Source organism: Diceros bicornis, chromosome 18 (assembly GCF_020826845.1).
Source record: "Diceros bicornis minor isolate mBicDic1 chromosome 18, mDicBic1.mat.cur, whole genome shotgun sequence".
Lineage (NCBI taxonomy): Eukaryota > Metazoa > Chordata > Mammalia > Perissodactyla > Rhinocerotidae > Diceros > Diceros bicornis.
The window spans coordinates 13,161,619-13,184,020 of NC_080757.1; the positions used below are offsets into that span (position 1 = coordinate 13,161,619).

Here is a 22,402-nt window from a genome sequence, read left to right on the forward strand (position 1 = left end):
AATTATGCACATATAATTTTGGACATGTGTTGCCTTTAACAGAACTTGATTTCTTTGAATCTCAAAACTTTGGGTCAATTTGTCCAGTCATTTATAACTGTCCGGGTCATGGACTCCTTTTGAGTGTCTGCTAAAAACATTGGCTCTTTCTTGGGAAAAGGCACATACATGAAAGCAATTGTGCACACAATTTCTGGGAGCATACAGACTCCTAAAGTCCCCCAGTTCCCCAGTTGAGTCCAAAAAATGAAGAAACAGAAGCCCAAAAGGCTGAGGTCACTCAAGCTGCCAGTTAATCAGGATTCGAACTCTGAGCTCCCAACCCTATGGCCATTGAGGAGAGACAGGCCGGGGGCCACTTTGCCTGGGTTCAAAGCCTGATTCTCCTGCCTCCTGGCTATGTGACGTGTGCAAGTCACATCGCCCCTCACTGCCTCGGTTTCTTTATCTGCAGATGGGGATGATGAAAATAGAAGCTTCCTCACTTGTCTGTCACCCCGTCAGCCTTACAGCCATGTTTGCTGTAATTATTTACAAGTGAGGGAAGAGAAGCTCAGGGAGCTAGGCTGTTGCCCTAGGTCACCAAGCTACTGTGTGATGTGGCCTGAAAGCCTGCAGTCTTGGCACACACCACTCTGCATCCCCAATTCCTTCTGGACCCTGTTTTCAAAGTCGTCACCACCTAGGACCAGAGGAGGAGACAGGAAGTCCAGGAGCTGCTCTCAGGAAGCAGCCTTCCAATTCAACACAGCAAGCCATGTCTCTCCAGCCGAGGAAGGACCAGCAAGAGGAACAGGAGAGGGGAGTTCTGTGGAAGTGTTCTGTGGAAGGGGATAGAGATACTCAGAGGCAGTGAAGCCAGCCTGGGTGAGAGGAGGGGCTGCTGCCCAGGGGAGGCCTGGCCTCTGGCTCCCTTCCTCGAGGTCGTAGAAATGGTCAGTGACAGCAGCACGGGGTGACAGCACAGGCAGGCGGAGGCAGTGGGGGCAGGCTAGGCTGGCCAAGCTACAGACGGGCTTCCTGGGAGTGTCCAGCTGCAAGAACCTTGGAGCAGCCCTGGGCTGGGAATTCTGAAAAACCCCTCCCTCCCCAGAGCTGTGGGCCGGGTTGTGGGAACACTTTCAGTTTTGTTTTCTAGTCTGCGAGAAACAGAAACTCAACAGGAAGACTGCGGAGACCAGAAATGGAGGGGGCCTTCCAGGCATGCAGGAACTGGTAAGAAGTGGCTTTCCCTAGCTGTGGGCCTGAGGCTGGCTGGTGAGAGGGGCAGCAGGACAAGGCGGCTTCTGAAGTGAGGAGAAAGGGTCCGGACATTGCTATGGGTGGGACGGGGTGGGCACTGTGCCCCAGGTAAGAAGGTTTAGACTCAGTGGATCTCTGAGATGATGAGATGGCAAGAGGTGGGCAGCATTACCTTAATATCACTGAACCCCGCCCCCTCCCCGAGATATTTTAGACTTTCTGGGACAGTCCTAATTCAAATAGCCAGGCTAATTGTCCCTGCTGGGCTACTCAGGCTTGTCAGATCTTGGGTCCTAATTTGTGGTTCTGATCACCAAGTCTTCACACCGGTCTTTGACAGAAAGGGGCCCACGGAGGTTCTCCAGGACCGTTCCCAACCTCTCCTTGAGAGGGAGCTGTGGGGCGGGGTGGGGTGAGGGGGACAGAGGATCCTTCCCAGAGAGCTTTGCTCCAGACAGACCCTCCTGGCTCCCTGGTGTGTGGACCAGCTCAGGAAGAAGAGCAGAGGGGACGGGGCAGGGAGAGCAGAGAGAGAAAGGGGCCAGGCCAGGCAGGGGGCAAGAACAGAGGAGGAACGGGAAAGTGGAGAAGGCTTGGTCCATCTGGGCAGCGCAGAAGCCATGAGCTTGTTCAGATCAAGAGGAGTGAGGCTCTGGCTGCTCCCCTCTGGCCACATCCCCTGTGCCAGGGCCTTGGGGGTGCAACTCTCATCCTCACTGGGGCTTTAGGGCTGCAGCCTCTGAGTTTCCTTTCTCCCAAGCTGCCACAAGCAAGAGCTGATGGAAATGAAAGGAGGCATTTTGCAGTGAGGAGGAGGGTTAAGAAACCACCTGCCCGGGACCCGGGAGGCTCAGAAGCTTCTGTTCTTTGGGGTCTTCAAGAAGGGCCTCGGGATCTCTCTGAGTTGCACGGGTCAGCCTGGAGGCAGGGCATCAGTGGAGGCCTCAGCTCTCGGAGCCGTGGGAAGCTCTCGCTGTGGAGATCCTGAAAGCCGGTGTTGCCCTTGCAGGGGGCGTGGGCGTGGCGGGGCTGGGTTCCCAAGCAGCCGTGTACCACGCGGGGGAGCACTTGAAAACAAGACAAAATACTGGAAGGAATTTGATATTTGTTCTTTCGCTTTTCAAACAGCTTTACCAGGGTACGATGGACATAAACTGCATTTATGGTTCATTTTTGAAGTGTACTATGTGGCGCATTTGGCACGTGTATATCCCCATGAAGCCATCACCACAGTCAAGATAGTGAGCCTGCCCACCACCCCTAGGTCTCCTCAGGCCCCTGGTAATCTCTCCTCCTGCTCCCTCTCACCCAGCCCCACTCGATCCGGGCAATGTGAGAGCTTTGTGGAGCGTCCTTACACTTATTTTATGATTTTGTGTTGTTCTGAATGGGGAGCAACATGGGGAGGGGGCATCATCATCATGTTTTCAATGCTTGAGGCCTCGAAGGATCTTAACCCAGCAGCCCGGGTATGAAATATGACTCCATGTTTTATGCCAAGAAGTCAGCTTGTTTTCCTTCCCCCTTTGCTCCTGCAGCAAAAGAAGCATGGCCCCTGCCCACTTGGCCCTCCACGAGGCCCACTGCCTTCTGTTCCTGGTCCTCTGCCCGGAGTGCAAGGGACCCGTCCCCCTGGCAAAGAAGGAAGAGCATTGTGAGAACGGGCACCAGCAGGTGAGGAGGCAGAGGTGGAGCGCGGGGAGGCCAGCCAGAGTCTAGTCCTCGCTGCAGTAACTTGCTTGGCTGGTAGGGGCTAACCATTTAGCCCCTGCACGCCCCAGCCCCCGTCTGTGACGTGGAGATGGTGACTCTGCCTTTCTCACACTGAACTGAGTCTACCCCGCTTTTCCCATTCCCAATCCTTTCCCTACAGGCTGATGGGTTCGGCCAAGACAAGGGGTCCCTGTTTCAGAAAAGGTTGAATGTTCTTTTGAGATTTGTGAAGAGGGGAAGCAGGAAAGGAAAGTTCTAGAAGGCAGTCATGGCCAAGGCCAGTCAAAGGCTGACTTTTCTTTCCTGCTCTTTCATGTCAGTCCCTCCTGGGGTCCCTTTTCTGTCTTTCTGATTCTCAAGCTCAGGCATCCATTTCAACTCTGTGGGTCCCACAAACACTTCTTGCACACGGGCCCGGTGCTGCAGAGAGCCTGAGGAGCCACACCTGATCCCCACCCCCGAGGAGCTCACAGACCCGGACCTAAAACACATGAACTGAGGCAGATGTGGGGAGAGGCAGCAAGAGCTGGGTGGGAGCTGCATTTCTCTCTGTGTTTAGGTCTGGTGTGCGATGTGTCAGCAGAGCGTGCAGAAGCACTTGCTGGAGTTTCATGAGGTGAGAGTCCAGAGTGATTTCTCCTTAACCGCCAAGCAGCCAACCTGGGAGGAGAGGAAGGGCGAGGAGGGGCCAATAATCAAGATTTCCACTTGACCTCTCTCTTCTCACCCAAGTCGGCGCGGGGAAAAATGGAGAACTAGCCCGCCACAGGAACACAGGTCCTGCTGTCCCCTAGATGCTGGTCAGAAGGGCTTGCCCCGGTCCATGAGCCCAAGAGAGCTGTATTCCCAGAGGAGAGTGCCCCCTCTAGCACTTCCCATCGGCTTTCTCTTATTGGCCTCAGTTCCTAGGGAAATAAGCAAATATCCCTATCCTGACCAACAGGGCTGCAGTCACTGCAAGCCAGTGACCATGCCCGTCCTGCCTGCCTCCCCGCAGGCCACGGAATGCCCAGACCGCCCTGTTGAGTGTAAGTTCTGTAAGCTGGCCGTGCGCCTCAGCAAGGTGGAGATCCACGAGCACCACTGCGGCAACCGGACAGAGCTCTGCCTACACTGCGGCCAGCCCATCATGCTCCGAGAGCTGGCCCAGCACACGGACGTGTGTCGGGGTGAACAGGCCCAGCTCAGGAAAGGTGAGCAGCAGAGGCTGGGGAGGAAAAGGGAAGCTTCAAGGAAAGGGAGCATCTCCTGGATGGGATGCAAGAACGCAGGCTCCCATCAGGACGGATGATGTATGTCTATGACAGACGTGCGCATATCAAATTCATCTGGCTATTTGAGTTCTAGACCACGTACGAGAGTAGCCTTCTTGTGTATCTGCTATGGTCTTCAAATGACTGGTCCAGGGAGACCAAGAGGCCAGGGGGTGGAGGCCTGGGAGTCACACAGATGGGTGCAGAGGCAATGGGGGCCCTACAACATGGGAGACTGGCTTTGAATCCTCCAGCACCATCCTAGCTGGGCAGAGACCCACCTGCATCCTTTTACAGATGAGAAACCCATGCACAAAATGAAGCAGGGGCTTGCTAGAGGAAGAAATAAGACTGGACACCAAGTTTCCCAACACTAAATCGGGAGCTTTTTCCACCATCGGCAAGGGACCGAAGGGAACCAGCTGTAGCTCCCGGCCTTTGGCCTGTGTGTTGGCTCCCTGGTACCATTTCACATTCTCTGGACCCAGCTACCTCTTTATGAGGTGTGTTTACGGAGAACACAACCCACCAACGTGACAGATCTGTTGACTCCACTGGTTGTTTTGGTAATGTAGTGACATGTGGAAAGAGCCTATAGCACCCCTTGGACAGTGCCTCTCTCCTGGTACACAATCTACCCACGGACAAAATTGGCAAACGGAAAACTGGAATGCTTGCGATTCATATTCATTTCCTTCATTCCAGCATGGCTGGGCTTCAACACAAGCAACACAACTTGAACACAACTTCATCAACGCAACACAACTTCAACAAGACAACACAACACCGCTTCAACACAATCGACAAAGATGTGTACGATAACACCCAATTTGATCACAGAGCTCAGAAACTGGTGAATGAAAGAGCAGTCAGATTAGACGGGATTGGCATCTGTGGTAACAGCTCTCTTGTCTCCTTAGAAACCAGTCCTGCTCCAGGAAAATGTCTCTTCATCAGGGTGGCATGCTGCCCTGAGTGCAGATCTGCAGCTATAAAGGAAATGATGTGGATGATTTGGCCAAGGGTTTCCTGTGTGGCTGAGGACAGTGACAGTGCAGGACACTCACGGCCAGGCAGGCCCGGGGGGCAGTTCATATTCATGACTATAGGCCACGTACACACTTGTGGGAAAGTTGGGTTTGCCATTGTCAAGGACAATCATTTGTGGTATTGTCTCTGTGCTTATTCAGGGAAGAGAATTTCAGCTCCTGAAAGCAAAATCTACTGTCATTATTGCAACCAAAAGATTCCAGGAAATAAGTATTTCCACCATATGGTGAGTAGCAATTAGTCATTTTCTAATGGTGCCAATAGCTAGTCCATATTTGAAAGTGTGATATGAAAGGTAGATTCTGGGCCCAATTTTACATAGCATTCATATTAAAGGCTCCCATATTTATTTTTGCTTTGTTCAAAAAGGGATGTTAGTGAATTGCTTTAGGCTAATTTAGCATACATAATTGGTCTCCATCTGTGCCAGCCCTTCAAGGAGCCTCCCTGACCAGTCTAGCTATCCTGATCACCTCTGAACATCTTCCACCTCCAGGGGCTAGGCATTACAATTGGGTCCTCAATAGGGCCTGCCCTATTATTTTCTGTCCCTTGTGGGAGTCTTCTCTATTAGGCCATGAGCTCCCTGCAAAACTGAATGACTTTGTCCATCTTCCCACAATGACGCTGATACCAGGGCTGGGTACAAAAAGGGGCCTCAGTGGAGGTTCGATGACTTGATTGATTGGTTGGTTGGTTGGTTTGCCTGAAACACCCACAGACTTCCCTCCAAAGCTTTAAGCACCTTTTAGCGCATTAGCTGTGCCAAGTCGCTCCCCCCTTTTGCAGGATGGAGCATTTTCTCTCTCAGGAAACTTACCAAGGCTTCTCTCCAAGGAACTCATCTCCTCCTTCTTGGGCAGAGAGTTGTTTATCCTTTCTTAAACCTTCAAATCAGAGAACTACAGCATATCAGAACTAAGAGACCCTACAGATGATCTAAATCTTTTGTTTATTGTGGTAAAATACAACATAAAATTTATCATTAGCGACGCTTAGTACATTCACGATGTTGTGCAACCATTACCACTGTCTAGTTCCAGAACATTTTCATCACCCCAAAAAGAAACCCCATACTCATTAGTAATCACTCTCCACTCTCCCAGCCCCTGACAACCACTAATCTGCTGTCTGTCTCTATGGATTTGCGTACTCTGTACATTTCATATAAATGGAATAATATAACATGTGGTCTTATGTGACTGGCTTCTTTCTCTTAGCATAACATTTTCAAGATTCATCCATGCTGAAGCATGTGTCAGTACTTCATTCCTTTCACAGCCTTTTTACGGTCATATCACACTGTGTTTACAAAATCCATTCATCTGTTGATAGACATTTGGGTTGTTTCCACCTTTTAGCTCCTTTCTTTTTGAAGTGTAGTCTGTAGACCAGTAGCATCAGTATCACCTGGGAGGTTGTTACAAATGCAGAATCTCAGGCCCCACCCCTAGAAATGCTAAACCAGAATATGCGGTTTCACAAGATCCCTGGTGTTTCAAGTCTGAGAAGCACTGCCCCAGCCAAGTGATTCTCAGCCTTGGCTGCACATTGATTCACTTGTACTTTTGTTTTCCTTAATACTGATGCTTATTCTATCACATCAGTGGTCCACATCTTTTGTTTGAATCAGAAGATACTTGGTGAGCACCAAAACAAGGGTGAAGCTGACTAACCCCTTCAAAATGTCCCGACTGCAAGGACACCTACATACTTAGTGCCCGGGGGGCGGGGTGGATGGGGGCAGGGGGGACTCTAATAAACATGGAACTGGATTTGTGGTCAGAAACTTGGAATTTTAGTTCTGCTCTGCCACGTACTGGCTGTGTGGCTTCCCTGGGCCTCTTTCTTCTTTTGAGGAAAATGAGGATAATGATTTGTCTAGTTCTTCATGAGAAGAGAACTTCCATGACCACTCATACCAGATGTACCTCCATACTAGCATCCACACGCACACACTCTGCTTCCCACCTGTTTACCACAGAGGAGCTGTCTATGTTCCCATCTAGCGCAGTTCCCATCTGGCCGCTGCACTACGTCCCATCTTTCTTGTCTACACAAGGTCATTGCTCCATTGCTCCAGCAATCTCCCTGTTTCTCCTACAACAGGGAGAGGGGTACACACAGGCAACAACAAAGTCCCAAATTGTTCACTCCAGTATATGCTAACACTTGTTATGATAACAAATTTTTAAAGGGGTAATATTAAAAAGTACTTACCTTTGGCCCTGCCTGGTAAGCATTCTCTCTCTTCTTTTTTGTAATTTGCAAATTAGAGACTGAAATCATTTATGCCAGGTGGTTTTAGGGTTCTCAGTCTTTCCTTTTATATTAACATGACCCAAAAAACAGAAAAACAAAAAATACTTCTCTTGACCTCATCTCCTGCCAGCCACCATCTTGTTTCTTTGTGCCCCTTTGTAGCAAAACATTTGAACAAGTTGTCTATGGTCATTGTCTTCATTTCTTCTTCTCCGATCCTTATACCCACTCCAGTCTGACTTTTCGTGCCTGCTCCCACAAACTGCTCTTGTCAAAATCATCAGTGACCCTCACATCGCTAACTCCAGTCATGAGCACTCTGTCCTCAATTTATGAGGAACATTTAACATCACTCTTCATCATCCCTTTTCCTCAATTCACCTTCTTGGCTTCCAGAATGCCATACTCTTCTGGTTTTCAATTATCTCACTGGTCTCTCCTCCTCTTGCTCCCCAAACTCCTAATTTGGGGGTTTGCCTAGGGTCCAGTCTCTGGTCTCTTCTCTACCTATACTCACTACCTCGAAAATTTCATCCAATCTTATGATTTTAAAAATGCCTTAGGTAGGCAGACACTCCCAAATTTATATCTCATTTTGGACTTTTCTCCCAAACTCCAGACTCGTATATCACTGCTTACTCAGCATCTTCACTTGAATGTTTTATAAACATCTTAAGGGTAACACATCCAAAATGAAATCCTCTCTGCCACAGCTTTTCCCACTCAGTGGATGGTAGCTCTATCCTTCCGGTTGTTCAGGTCAAAATTTCAGGTTCATCCTTGACTCCTCTTTCTCTCAAACCTTATATCCAATCCATTAGGAAGCACTACTTTTACCACCCTCACTGTTATCATCCTGGTGCAAACCACCATCATCACTAGCCCAGATCAATGCAGTAGTCTCCTAACTGGTCTCCCTACTTCTAACCTTGCCACCTCCAGTCTATTCTCACCACGGCAACCAACATGATCCTTTAAAACTACAAGTCAGACTGTGTTGCTCCTCTACTCAAAGCTCTGTACTGGCTGCTCCCTTTGCCTGGAAGCCACTCACCACCACCACCACCACCACATTCCCAAAGCTAACTCTCACCTCCTTCGAGTCTTTGCTCAAATGGCACCCTCTCAAGGAGATGTATCTTGACGATCTATCTATAATTACGACTCCCTCCCCCATCCCACATTTACCATTCTCCTTACCTTCCTCTACTGTTATCTTTTCCATAGCATTTGTCAACTTTTAACATATTATCTAATTTACTTATTTATTATGGTCCTCTTAATTGTCTGCCACCACCCCAGTTAAAATACAAGCCCCACTGCTCCCCTTCATCCTAACTGCTCCCCAGACACAAATACTCTACTGTCTAACTCTTTTAGCTGTTTCTTCTGGTATTTAGCTCCATATTTCTAAAGCACCTTCTTATACTGCTATTCCTTCTTTTTTTTTTCAATTTTAGATATTATCTATTGACTCATAAGGATTTAGGGATATGGATTTTGCTTTCTTAAACCACCTATTCTGCACACATCTCCAAGTGTCTCCCTCCATCCTCCTAAATTATTGATATCATCCATTCTGGTTAAGTCAATGTTCAATGTGATGTTATTATGACCACGTAAATATTATAAATGGCTATGCAAAAAAATTATTGTTATGTTTACTTTCTTCTATACTTTCTGTTTTCCCCAGTGTTAATAACTGCTTCAGTTTTTCATGTGCTTCACTTTCTAGGTACCTATCACTAAATCAGCCCTAAAACTCTCTACCAGATCTGAAAATTTCCCCCTCAGTAAAATCAAACACATCAGGTATTCTATCTATTTTATTTGGGAGGCATGTGGCTCCCATGCCTGATGAGTAGCTATCATTCTGGAATTTCTCCCACTCTCTCCAGTGTTGGAGTTCTGTTCCCCAAATTTCAGGTTCAAGTCTTTTTCTTTCTTGGTTTACTCCTTCTTTGGTAGAGCATATCCTTGAATAATTTCTTGAGAAAGAAAGCATGGGAAGCAAATTTTTTAGACCTATATCTCTGAAAATGATAGCTTGGATGGCAATAGAATCTATCTACCATCTTAAAAATTTTTTAACACTATTACAAAAATTTTTAAACAAATACAAAAGTAGAGAACTAATATAATAAACCCCTATGTATTCATCACCCCAATAGATCAATTATCAAAGTTTTCAATGTTTGCTTCAGCTATCCTTTTTTTGTTTCTTTTCTTATTTTTTTTTCAAAAGTATTTTTTTCGTTGCTTCCTTTTTTAAAATTATTTTATTGAGGTCACATTGGTTATAACACTGTGAAAATTCCAGGTGTACATAATTATATTTTGGCTTCTGTGTAGACTGCATTGTCCTCACCATCAAAAGTCTACTCTCCATCTGTTACCATACATATGTGCCCCTGTACCGCTTTTGCCCTCCTCTCACCCCCTTCCCCTCTGGTAACCACTATTCTGTTCTCCTTATCTATGTTTTTGTTTGTTTGTTCATTTATCTTCCACATATGAGTGAAATCATACAGTATTTGTCTTTCTTTGTCTGACTTATTTTGCTTAGCATAATACCCTCAAGGTCCATCCATATTGTTGCAAATGGCATTTTTTATGGCTAAGTAGTATTTCATTGCATATATATACCACAGCTTCTTTATCCATTCATCCATAGAAGGGCACTTGGGTTGCTTCCACATCTTGGCTATTGTTCATAATGCTGCAATGAACATAGGGGTGCATAAATCTCTTTGAATTGTTGATTTCAAGTTCTTTGGCTAAATACCCAGTAGTAGGATAGCTGGATTGTATGGTATTTCTATTTTTAATTTTTTGAGAAATCGGCATACTGTTTTCCATAGTGGCTGCACCAGTTTGCATTCCCACCAGCAGTGTATGAGGGTTCCTTTTTTTCCACGTCTTCTCCAATATTTGTTATTTTTTGTCTTGGTAATTATAGCCATTCTGACAGGTGTACAGTGATATCTCATTGTAGTTTTGATTTGTATTTCCCTAGTAATTAGTGACATTGAACATCTTTTCGTGTACCTGTTGGCTATCTGTATGTCTTCTTTGGGAAAATGTCTGTTTATATACTCTGCCCATTTTTTGATCGGGTTGTTCTTTTATTTGTTGTTGAGTTGTATGAGTTCTTTATATATTTTGGAAATGAACCCCTTATCAGATATACGATTTGCAGATATTTTCTCCCAGTTGGGTTGTCTTTTCATTTTGTTCATGGTTTTCTTTGCCATGCAGAAGATTTTTAGTTTGATGTAGTCCCATTTGTTTATTTTTTCTTTTGTTTTTCTTGCCTGAAGAGACATGCTATTCAAAAAGATGCTGCTAAGACCAATGTCAAAGAGTGTACTGCCTATGTTTTCTTCTAGAAGTTTTATGGTTTCAGGTCTTACATTCAAGTCTTTAATCCATTTTGAGTTAATTTTTGTGTGTGGTGTAAGATAATGGTCTACTTTCATTCTTTTGCATGTGGCTGTCCAGATTTCCCAACACCATTTGTTGAAGAGACTTTCTTTTTTCTGTTATAGTTCTTGACTCCTTTGTTGAAAACTAGCTGTCCAGAGATTTGTGGCTTTATTTCTGGGCTCTCGATTCTGTTCCACTGATCTGTCTGTCTGTTTTTTTGCCAGTACCATGCTGTTTTGATTACTGTAGTTTTGTGGAATATTTTGAATTCAGGGAGTGTGATATCTCAAGCATTGTTCTTTTTTCTCGGGATTTCTTTGGTTATTCAGGGTCTTCTGTTGTTTCATACCAAGTTTAGGATACTTTGTTCTATTTCCATGAAAAATGTCATTGGGATTCTGATTGGGGTTGCAATGAATCTGTACATTGCTTTAGGTAATATGGATATTTTAACTATGTTTATTCTTCCAATCCATGAGCATGGAATCTCTTTCCATTTTTTTATGTCTTCTTCAATTTCTTTCAATAATGTCTTATAGTTTTAAGTGTATAGGTCTTTCACCTCCTTGGTTAAATTTATTCCTAGTTGTTTTATTCTTTTTGTTGTGGCTGTAAATGGGATTGTATTCTTGGTTTCTCTTTCTGCTAGTTCATTGTTAGTGTATAGAAATGCAACTGATTTTTGAATGTTGATTTTGTACCCTGAAACTTTACTGTGTTTGTTAATTATTTCTAATAGTATTTCGCTGGATTCTTTAGGGTTTTCTATATATAGAATCATGTCATCCAGAAATAGTGATGGTTTTACTTCTTTCTTTCCAATTTGGATCCCTTTTATTTCTTTTTCTTATGTAATTGCTCTGGCAAAAACTTCCAGTACTATGTTGAATAGGAGTGGAGAGAGTGGGCATCCTTGTCCTTTTCCTGTTCTTAGAGGAATAGCTTTCATTTTTCACTATTGAGTATGATGTTAGCTGTGGGTTTGTCATATATGGCCTTTATTATGTTGAGGTATTTTCCTTCTGTACTCATTTTATTGAAAGTTTTTATCATAAATTGATGTTGAATCTTGTCAAATGCTTTCTCTGCACCTATTGAGATGATCATATGATTTTTATTCTCCATTTTGTTAATGTGGTGTATCACACTGATTGATTTGCAGATGTTGAACCATCCCTGTGTCCCTGGAACGAATCCCACTATGATCCTTTTAATGTATTGTTGTATTTGATTTGCTAATATTTTGTTGAGGATTTTTGCCTCTATGTTCATCAGTTATATTGGCTTGTAATTTTCCTTTTTTGTGTTGTCCTTGTCTGGTTTTGGTATCAGGGTAATGTCAGCCTCGCAAAATGCATTAGGAAGTGTCCTGTCCTCTTCAATTTTTTTTCTTGTAATAAGAACTTTTTTTTTGAGGAAGATTGGCCCTGAGCTAACATCTGTTGCCAATCTTCCTCCTTTTTGCTTTTTTTCTCCCCAAAGCCACAGCAGATAGTTGTATGTCATAGTTGTACATCCTTCTAGTTGCTCTATGTGGGATGCTGCCTCAGCATGGCTCGATGAGCAGTGTATAGGTCTGCATCCAGGATCCAAACCGGTAAACCCCAGGCAACTGAGGGAGAGCCTCTTCAATTTTTTAGAAGAGCTTGAGAAGGATGGGTATTAAATATTCCTTGAATGTTTGGTAGAATTCACCAAAGAAGCCATCTGGTCCTGGACTTTTGTTTTTTGGGAGGTTTTTGGTTACTGTTTCAATCTCTTTACTTATGATTGCTCTATTCAGATTCTCTATTTCTTCTTGATTCAGTTTTGGGAGGTTGTATGATTCTAAGAATTTATCCATTTCTTCTGGGTTATCCAGTTTGTTGGCATATATCTTTTTATAGTATTCTTTTATAATCCTTTGTATTTCTGTGGTATCTGGTGTAATTTCTCCTCTTTCATTTCTGATTTTATTTATTTGAGCCTTCTCTCTTTTTTCTTAGTGAGTCTGCCTAAGGGTTTGTCAATTTTGTATATATTTTCAAAGAACGAGCTCTTAGTTTCAGTGATCCTTTCTTTTTTTTTTTTTTAGTTTCTATTTCATTTATTTCTGCTCTAATCTTTATTATTTCCTTTCTTCTGCTGACTTTGGGCTTTGTTTGTTCTTATTTTTCTAGTTCTTTTAAGTATAGTGTTAGATTGTTTATTTGAGACTTTTCTTGTTTTTTAAGGTAGGCATATATTGCTATAAACTTCCCTCTTAGTACCACTTCTGCTGTATCCCAGAAGTTTTGATACGTTGTGTTTTCATTTTCATTTGTCTCTGGTATTTTTTTATTTCTTCCTTGATCCGATAGTTGTTCAGTAGCATGTTGTTTAGTCTCCACGTATTTGTGACTTTTCCAGCTTTCTTCCTATAGTTGATTTCTAGATTCATACCATTGTGGTCAGAAAAGATGTTGATATGATTTGAATCTTCTTAAATTTATTGAGGCTTGTTTTGCTTCCCAACATTTGGGAATCTCTCTTTGAGAATGATCCATGTGCATTGATAAGACTGTGTATTCCACTGCTCTTGGAGGGAATGTTCTATATATATCTGTTAAGTCCATCTGGTTTAGTGTTTCATTTAAGGCCAATGCTTCCTTCTTGACTCTCTGTCTGAATGATCTATCCATTGATGCAAGTGGGGTGTTAAAGTCCCCTACTATTATTGTTGCTGTCAACTTCTCCCTTTAGGTCTGTTAATAGTTGCCTTATATACTTCAGTGCTCCTATGTTAGTTGCATATATATTAATAAATGTTATGTCTTTTGGGTGGGATGTCCCTTTTATCATTATATAATGGCCACATTTGTCTCTTGTTATCTTTTTTGAGTTGAAATCTATTTTGTCTGATATAAGTATAGCTATACCTGTTTTCTTTTGGTTGACAGCTGTTTGGTGTACCATCTTCCATCCCTTCACTCTGAGCCTATGTTTGTCTTTAGAGCTGAAATGGTCTCCTGCAGGCAGCATATTGTTAGGTCTTGTTTTAATCCATCCAGCCACTCTGTGTCTTTTGATTGGCAAATTCAATCCATTTACATTTAGAGTGATTATTGACATATGAGGGCTTAATACTGCCGTTGTATCTGTTTTCTGGTTGTTATATAGTTCCATTGTTTATTTTTCATTGTAGTTCTATCTGCCATTTCAGTTTGATGGTTTTCTGTGGTGTTTTTCTGTTTCCTCTTTATTTATGATTTGTGACTCTGCTCTGATTTCTGGTTTTGTGGTTACCATGAAGTTTGTATAAAAGATCTCATAGATGAGATAGTCCTTTTTCTGCTGATATTATCTTATCTCCATTAGCCTCTACAGTTTCCATCCTTTTCATCTTCCCCTTCTATGTTTTTGTTGTCACAAATTATCCTTTTTTGTGTTGTGAGATTGTTACTAAATTGAAGTGGTTATAGTTATTTTGATGCTTTCCTTCCCTTTAGCCTTTATGTTATAATTAAATGTTTACTAACCTATTCTCATATAGAGTTGCAATTTTCTGATTCTGTCTGTCTATTTATCATCTTACTCAAAGCTCTGTAAACCTTTGCCTTTTTGTTCCAGGTAGGAATGCTCCTTTCAACATTTCTTGTAAAGCAGGTCTAGTGGTGATAAACTCCCTCAGCTTTTGTTTGTCTGGGAAAGCTTTTATTTTTCCTTCATATCTGGAGGATAACTTTGCTGGATAGAGTATTCTTGGCTGGTAGTTTTTGTCTTTCAGTATTTTGAATATGTCATTACACTCTCTCCTAGCCTCTAGGGTTTCTGCTGAGAAATCTGCTGATAGCCTGATGGCAGGTTCTTTCTAAGTTATTTTCTTCTCTCTGGCTGCCTTTAATATTTTTCTTTGTCATTGACTTTCAACAGTTTTAATATACTGTGCCTTGGAGAAGGTCTTTTTGCATTGAGATAACTGGGAGTTCTATTAGCTTTGCCTACTTGTATATCCAGTTCCTTCCCCAGGTTTGGGAAGTTCTCAGCTATTATTTCCTTGAATAAGCTCTCTGCTACGTTCTCCTTGTCTTCTTCTTCTGGCATACCTATTATCCTTATGTTGCTTTTCCTAATTGAGTTGGATATTTCTTACAGAATTTCTTAATTTTTAAAAAAATCTTAGTTCTCTCTTCTCTTCCATCTGAATCATTTCTAGATTTCAATCTTCGAGCTTGCTAATTCTCTCTTCCATATAGTCTGCTCTATTTTCAGTGCTTTCACTTTATTCTTCATCTCATAGATTGTGTCCTTCATCTCCAGAATTTCTGTTTGTTTTTTTCTTAGAGTTTCAATCTCTTTGGTGAGGTACCCCTTCTGTTCGTTAATTTTATTCCTGAGCTCATTGAACTATCTTTCTGAGTTTTCTTGTAACTCATTGAGTTTCTTCATGACAGCTATTTTGAATTCTCTGTCAGTTAGATCGTAGTCTTCTGTGACTTCAAGTTTAGTTTCTGGAGAGTTATCATTTTCTTTCTGTACTACCATGTTACCATAGTTCTTCCTGGTGCTTTATGAGTTGTTCCTCTGCCAGCACACTGTGGTAGTAAACACCTTTCTTATTTGGGTAAGGCTTTGGTTACTATGGTTCTGAGCTGCTTCTGGTTGTATTTGAGAGCCTGCACTTTTCACCCTCCACTCCCTCTGCTAGAGGCATCATCAGTGCCCCCTTGTGCTGCTTGTGACTTCAAGGTTGCTGGTGCCTTGCTGCTTATGATGTCGCTGTAGTCACAGGTGTTGCCACTGGGGTCACCAGGCTGTCAGAACCTCTGCTGCTTCTGGGGTCACCTGGGTCTCATGTTCCCTCCCTGGCTCTCCATAGGCTGTCCATGACTCAGATGCTGCTGCCCTGTGCACCACCTGTGCTGCTGCTCTTGGGTTATCTGGGGGTGCTGGCAGCACCACTGCAGGGAGTGCTGGGTTCACAAGTTTCACTGCCACTGCCAGGGCCCCAGGGTCTTATATGCAGCCCCCTCTGCTGGTAGGGCCAGTGTTGGGGCTGCCACTACTGGGGGCTGTGTCACGGATTCTGCTGTAGCTCCTGAAGCCTCAGGTCACAGTTGCCACCTGCCACAGCTCGGGGGGGCGGGTAGCAGAGGCTGAGCCGTGAGCGCCGCTGCTGCTCCTGCAGCCTTTGGTCTCCAGCACTGATGTGCTTTTTGAACTCTCACGTCCGGGCACCCTGTCTCTGTCAGGGAAATTCATGTTGGATTTGGATGCTATCCCCATTGCTGGAAAGACTGGCGCCACTGCCCGGGGAGGCAGATGGGGGTGGGTCACCGGCACCACTCTGTGTCCTGGATCCTCAGGATGTGTGCACCACCTGCCACTGCTGGGTGGGGTGGGGGCTAAGCCATGAGTGCCATGTTTGCCCCTGCAGCCTCTGGTCACTGGTGTGTGTGCTGGTGTGAGGATCTGCATTTTGGATTGCTGCTGCCAGGGGAGAGGGAGGGGGCTGCTCCCCTAGTTTCCCTGCCTCCCAGAAGTCCAGTCTACCCACCTTCAGATGTATAGATTCATGGATCTTTCAGGTGTTCTGGTGTGCTGTGCTGGGAGTCCTTCATTGGTCAATGGATGTCCAACTGGTTGTAACTTAGAGGGGAGAGACAAAGAGAACAACTCACTCTGCCATGATGCTGATGCCACTCCTGGAAGTATTTTAAAACAAATCCAATATATCCTGTCATTTTACCCATCATTATTTAATATACATTGTAAAAATGTAGTCATTTTCTTACTTAACTACAATGCCTTTAGCACTCCCAACGGTATTAACAATAATTCTTTTCTACCATCTTTTTTGGGCCTTCCATTGACCATGCTTATTCATTACTGCCACTGCTGCTTTTTCCTCTCTTGACTTCTATTGGATTGAGGAAGTTTTCTTTTCTGCCCATTTTTTATTATTTTTTATTGAGATATAATTGACATATAATATTGTGTAAGTTTAAGGTGTAAAATATGTTGGTTGGATACATTGATATATTGTAATATGATTACTACAGTATCATTAGCTAACACCTTTCTCATGTCACATATTTATCATTTCTTTTTTGTCTTTAGAACAGTTAAAATTTAGTCTCTTAGCAACTCTGACTATAATCACTATATTGTGTACTAGGTCTCCAGACCTTATTTATCTAAGCAAGTTTTTTTGTTTTCTTTCTTCTTTTCTACTGATTTGGCAATTTTACATTCTATTTCTATCATTTTAGTAGTTACCTTTAACATTTTAATATGAATACTTGACTTAATAAAGTCTAAAATTAATCATATTCTCTACCCTCCTTACAAACAATATATGGATTTGAGAACATGTTAACTCTGATCCTCTACCCCCACCTGATAGGTAAATGCTGCCAGAATTTAGTTCCACCTTGTTTTTATACCACCCATCTTTAGTCATTATTGTTGTTGTTTTATGCAATTCATGCCTGTTTGGATAAACTCTCACATTTACCCTTTTCTTTGCTCACATTCTTTCTTGAATCCCAAGCTTTCCTTCTGGGTAAGATCTCTCTCTTCCTGAAATACACTTCTCACTAATTCCTTCAGCAAGAACCTGTGTGTGGTAAATCTTTAGTTGCCTGAACACGTGCCTCTTTTTTCTGCATTCTTGAATGGTAGTTTAGCTGGATATCAAATTCTAGGTTAACAGTTATTTTCTCTTAGCATTTTGAAGATTATTCTACCATCTTCCCACCTCTGTGATTGCTGTCGATAAGTCTGCTTTTGGTGTAATTAATATTCCTTTGTAGATAATCCTTTTCTCCGGTTGATTTCAAGATCTTCTTTGCCTTTGATCTTCTGTGGTTTCACTGCAATATCTCTAAGAGAGGATTTATTTTCACTCATCCTGCTCAGAACAATGTGCTCAAATGTGTTCATTTTTTTCTCTCTTCCTCGGGATTTCTCCTGCCTGAATCTGAAGATTTATGTCCTTAATCAGTTCTAAAAAAAGTCTCAGCCTTAATCTCTTTGAATCCCCAAAGTTCCCTGCTGTCCCAACTCCGACTGTGGAACATACTGGATGTATATTAGGCTGTCTTGTTCTAGCTTCCTGTCTTTTAACTTCCACATTTTCTATTTCTCTCTCCCATATTCTGGGTAATTTCCTCAAATCTATCTTCAAGTTCATTCTTTCTTGGTCAAATCTAATCTGCTGTTTTCAGCCCATCCACTGAGGTTCAGTGTCTGTATTCCTCATTTCTAGAAGCTCTATTTAACACTCTTTCAAATTTGCCTACTCTTTTTTCCCAGGATCTTATTCTTTTCTCTTGTTTTATTCAATTTATTTTACAGTGTCTATCCTATAGTTCTGTTATCTGAACTTCTTGGAGACTAGTCCTGCTATTGGTTGTGTCTATGATCCTTACTCAAGGTAGATTGCTTCCTTGCATGTCTGTGAGTTTGAATTGTGAGTTTCTATTTGGTGGGATTCTGCCTGTGAGAATCCTCTATGACTTGGTTTGAGGTTATGTACCCTCCAGAGGGATTTTGTGATTGCTTTTGCCATACATCCCAATTTTTATGTTAATTCTTCTGTTTGGGTATTCCCAGACCATGAGACTAATGTAAATCTGAACCCCAAATACAAAAATGGTGTGGGCCTGTGGTTTTGAGTTTTCAGGAGCATCAGTTTTTCTTCCCCATACTCAAATTCCAGCCCAAGGTAGACAAGCTTCCTTGCCACTTTCTTCTTCCAGTTAGACAATTCTTTTCTCTTAGCTGCCATAGTTTAGCTTTCAAGGTTCATAGCTTCATGCAGGGAAAGGGGCATCTTACTTCCAATTCCCCACCTTGTATGGATGGGACTTTTCTCTCATCCAAGCCCTTAGTTACAAGATTGACCCACATGTCCTCCCAAAGTGTTGGCTCATGTGCTTAACAGGTCAGATCTTCATTCCTGGGACATGGAGCTTTCTTTCTTTCTTCCAAAGTCAGCTACCAACTTAAATGTTTGTCATATTTTATCCAGAATTTCTAATTGTTCATAGTGGGAAATTTTCAGGTTATCTAGTCTATTGCATTGTCCAACCATTAAAGCTGAAGTCATTTTTTAATTTTATGAATTACTCACACTTGCAGGATCAATGTCGTACAGTCTCAGAGTCTGTGAAATATTTTCCAGTTGGAGAGCCAAGAATTCCTCCTCCATCCCTTCTGAGTCAGGCTGTTGGAGATCAAACTTCCACGGCAGAGAAAGATGTCCGTCCAAAGATGAAAAATATAAACAGATTTCCTCCTCTTTCTGAAAAGTCAACAAAGCAAGCACCAAGAGGCACAAACAAAACTCTGGATCAGCCTTTGAAGTCTGAGCACAAGCCCAGGATCACCTCTCCTGTAGAAGATGAGGCAGCCTATGACATTCTGAGGAGATGTTCTCAGTGTGGTATCCTACTTCCCCTGCCAACCCTAAACCAACATCAGGTACCCAGCTTCTGTTCTCTCCTTACCTGGCTGTGAACCATCTGGACAGTGTTTAAAAAAATCCAAGGGATGTTCATAGACATTGCTGCTGGAAAGGCCCTTTGGATCTTCTCCTTCCTTGTGTGCCCAAATCCACTCTTTCATAGCACTTACCAACTGGTTTATTTGCGTGATCTCCCAGACGCTGGGCCACATTTGAAGGCAGAGCTGGGTCTTCCATCTCTGTGTTTCCAGTTCCTAGCCCAGGGGCTGCCCACAGCAAATGCTCCAAAACTGTTGAGTAAATGAATGAAGCAGAGGGCATCCAGCCTAGCTCTCTCATGGTGTAGATAAGGCACTGAGGCCCAGAGATCAGAGCCTTGGTCAAGATCCTAAGCCAGTTGTGGCTTGCCTCCAGCAGATCAGGGTTTACAGCCATTTCCCCCAATACCCTTATTTTTACTTCCTAGATAATTTTCTAGTCACAATAAGAATTAGCATTAGAGGTAGTTAACTATAATGTGCCAGTTACAAGGCAAAGCTCTTTACAAATGGTTAATCTTCATTAGAAACAATAGGCTGGCATTTTATCCCTATTTTACAGATAAGGACACTGGACAGAAAGGCCAAGCAGCTTCCCCAGGCTTATACAATTAGAGAGTGGCAGAGTCCAGCCTGGAATCCACGTGTATATAGTCCCTAAACGTATGCTCTTAAGCTCCAGATTGGATGCATCTCTTGAAAAAAAAAGAAAAAAGCTTTCATTATTTGATGTTTTTCAAAATAAAAAAGTACTAGATTTTGTTGTGACCAGTTGACATAATACCATCCAAAGAAATATAATACCATCCAAAGAAATAGAAAGGCAAAGCTACCCATCCCCCACTCCCACCCCACCTCCCAGGTTCCGTGCCCCAAGATACCACCTGCAGCAGCCTGGTGGGTGTCTTTCAAAACTATACCTCACTCACACACATTGTTTCTCCTTCCCCATATGTTATCTTGCTCTACTCATCACTCAGCCATTTCCCTTTTTCACTTAATATATGATGCACTCCTTACAAAAAGATAGACCTACATCTTTTTTTCTAACTTCTTTACGCATCTCTATATGCGCAGGAGCATATAATTTTACAAAGATGGGTGACTCGCATGCTGGCCGGGGTGTTCTTAGTGCTATATTCTCCTGCCTTCCACAATTTCTTGTTTTCTTCCATACTTTTCTCTGTCCTTATATAATAGGGTTGCCAGACTTAGCAAATAAAAATACATTACTTGGGACAAAAATAATTATAAAATAATTGCATGGGACGTATTTATCCTAAAAAAAATTCTTTGTTTCTCTGACGTTAAATTTTAACTGGGCATCCTGTATTTTACCTGGCAACCCTATTATATAACCACATACAAATATATGTGTTTGGAGTCCGATTATACACATTTCTTTGCATCTTAATGTTATGATTCAGCAATATGCAAGGACATCTCTGCAAGCTAAATGATGTGGCTTTTTTTTTTTAATGGCTGCATGAGTTCCTGGTGTGGGTGTTGTCTAATCTGTTCATCCACACCCCTGATGATGACAGCCCTCTATTACGCATTGTCCTGAGCCTCCAGCAGGCCCCTTCTGGATCACTGGCTCCGCATCTCTTCTGTGCCATCTGTAGCTGTGGGTTGGTGCTCCAGGAACTGGGGATAGCAATGTCCAGAGAGATCCCAGGAACTAGCACTTCCTACTTTAAACACATCGACCTTTTTTTATATCCATTTCCTTAGGAGAAATGCCGGTGGTTAGCTGCATCAAAAGGAAAGCAAGCGAGAAGTTCCAGCTAGATCTGGAAAAGAAAAGGTACTGCGGACTTAGAGGATTTCATTTTTACACTGGCTTCCTCGCTTCCCTTCTGTGGGAGTCTGGTGGAAAGAGATGGGTTTTATTTGTTGGGTTTCTTTCTTGTAGAAGAAAAGATTTGGATTTTAACTATTTTCCTCCTTTTGAACAGAGATGTTGGTTTGCCCGAGAGCTACAGATAAACCAGGAGAGAAAAAGGCTCCTGCTCTTCTGCCTGAGAATTCTGATCAAGTATCCAGGCCCTACAGCCTGGAAGCCCTGGGGAACCCCGCTCTGTCCCCGGAGAATAAAAACACCCTCCCTGGAAGCTTCTTGTCCACCTTCCTTTAGATTCCTCACTGGTTTTCCGTGCCAGGGATGGCAGCTGCTGGGACAGCAAGTAAGACAAGGCACGGGGAAAAGGCAGGGGCACGAAAGGAGAGGCAGAGGCAGGGAGAGAGAAATGAGGCTCGTGGTAGACAAAGGCCAGGTGGAGGGCAAACAGGCGCCTCTGAAGGCTGTTGGCAGGGAGAGCGGTTCTGGAAACCCAGAGATGCATCTACCTACCGGCAAACAGTATGCCCCTACCTTTCTGCCTGGTCTTTGGGGAGACCCGTCAGGGCTCCAGCCCCTGCCGGGAGGGGAAGGGCCAAGGAAAGTGGATGGGTTAGTGCGCCCCACTCTCCCGAAACTGGAAAGGTGGGGCGGTTCTCAGGCTTTGTCAGGAGAGGCTTTCCCTGGGGAGCCCTGTCTACCTTGGGGAAAGTGGAGGCGGTGGCAGAGCGCGCGGAGGCGGTTTCCAAAAGAGAGGCACACAAACTGAGTCTCTCGGGACTCGGCAGGACCCCGGGCTGGGTGAGAACCGGAAAGGCAGCGGACTGAGCGGGACTGAGCCCCAAGTTCGAGGCAGCACCTTTTCCTTGCATGAAAAGGGGAAGGCAGGGGGCATGCCCATCCTCACCCTGCGCGCAGGCCAAGACTCCTGCCCCCCAGCCCCCGGCCAGGGCACCTTCCTGGACAGTATGGGCGGGGACCTGTCTTGCCCTCTACACGCACGATCAACTGATCTGGCTACCCCAGGTTTGGGCCCCTGCGCCCAGTGGGGATGAGCAGAGCCCTGCAGGTGGCGGCGCGTCACAAAGGCGGCCCGCCGCCTGGCATTTAGCCTCCGCCAGGGCAGGGCGGGACCCCGGGAAGTCGCGGA

At 43.8% G+C, this 22,402-nt stretch overlaps 1 protein-coding gene across 1 annotated transcript; it reads left to right on the forward strand.

Moving 5' to 3' along the window:
- The first annotated feature begins 1,114 nt into the window (after positions 1 to 1,114).
- XAF1 (XIAP associated factor 1) lies at positions 1,115 to 21,509 on the forward strand. The gene is made up of 8 exons (XM_058560016.1): positions 1,115 to 1,215; positions 2,781 to 2,916; positions 3,515 to 3,571; positions 3,953 to 4,148; positions 5,399 to 5,484; positions 19,050 to 19,391; positions 21,147 to 21,219; positions 21,371 to 21,509. Exons 1-7 carry the CDS (start codon positions 1,184 to 1,186, stop codon positions 21,201 to 21,203), a joined length of 906 nt encoding a protein of 301 aa, XP_058415999.1. The 5' UTR covers positions 1,115 to 1,183; the 3' UTR covers positions 21,204 to 21,219; positions 21,371 to 21,509.
- The last annotated feature ends 893 nt before the right edge of the window (positions 21,510 to 22,402 follow it).

Coding starts and splice junctions, on each gene's coding strand:
- XAF1 (XM_058560016.1), top strand. CDS start 1,184: ATGGAGGGGGCCTTCCAGGCATGCAGGAACTG. Junction 2,917..3,514: donor GTGAGAACGGGCACCAGCAG/GTGAGGAGGCAG, acceptor CTCTGTGTTTAG/GTCTGGTGTGCGATGTGTCA. Junction 3,572..3,952: donor ACTTGCTGGAGTTTCATGAG/GTGAGAGTCCAG, acceptor GCCTCCCCGCAG/GCCACGGAATGCCCAGACCG.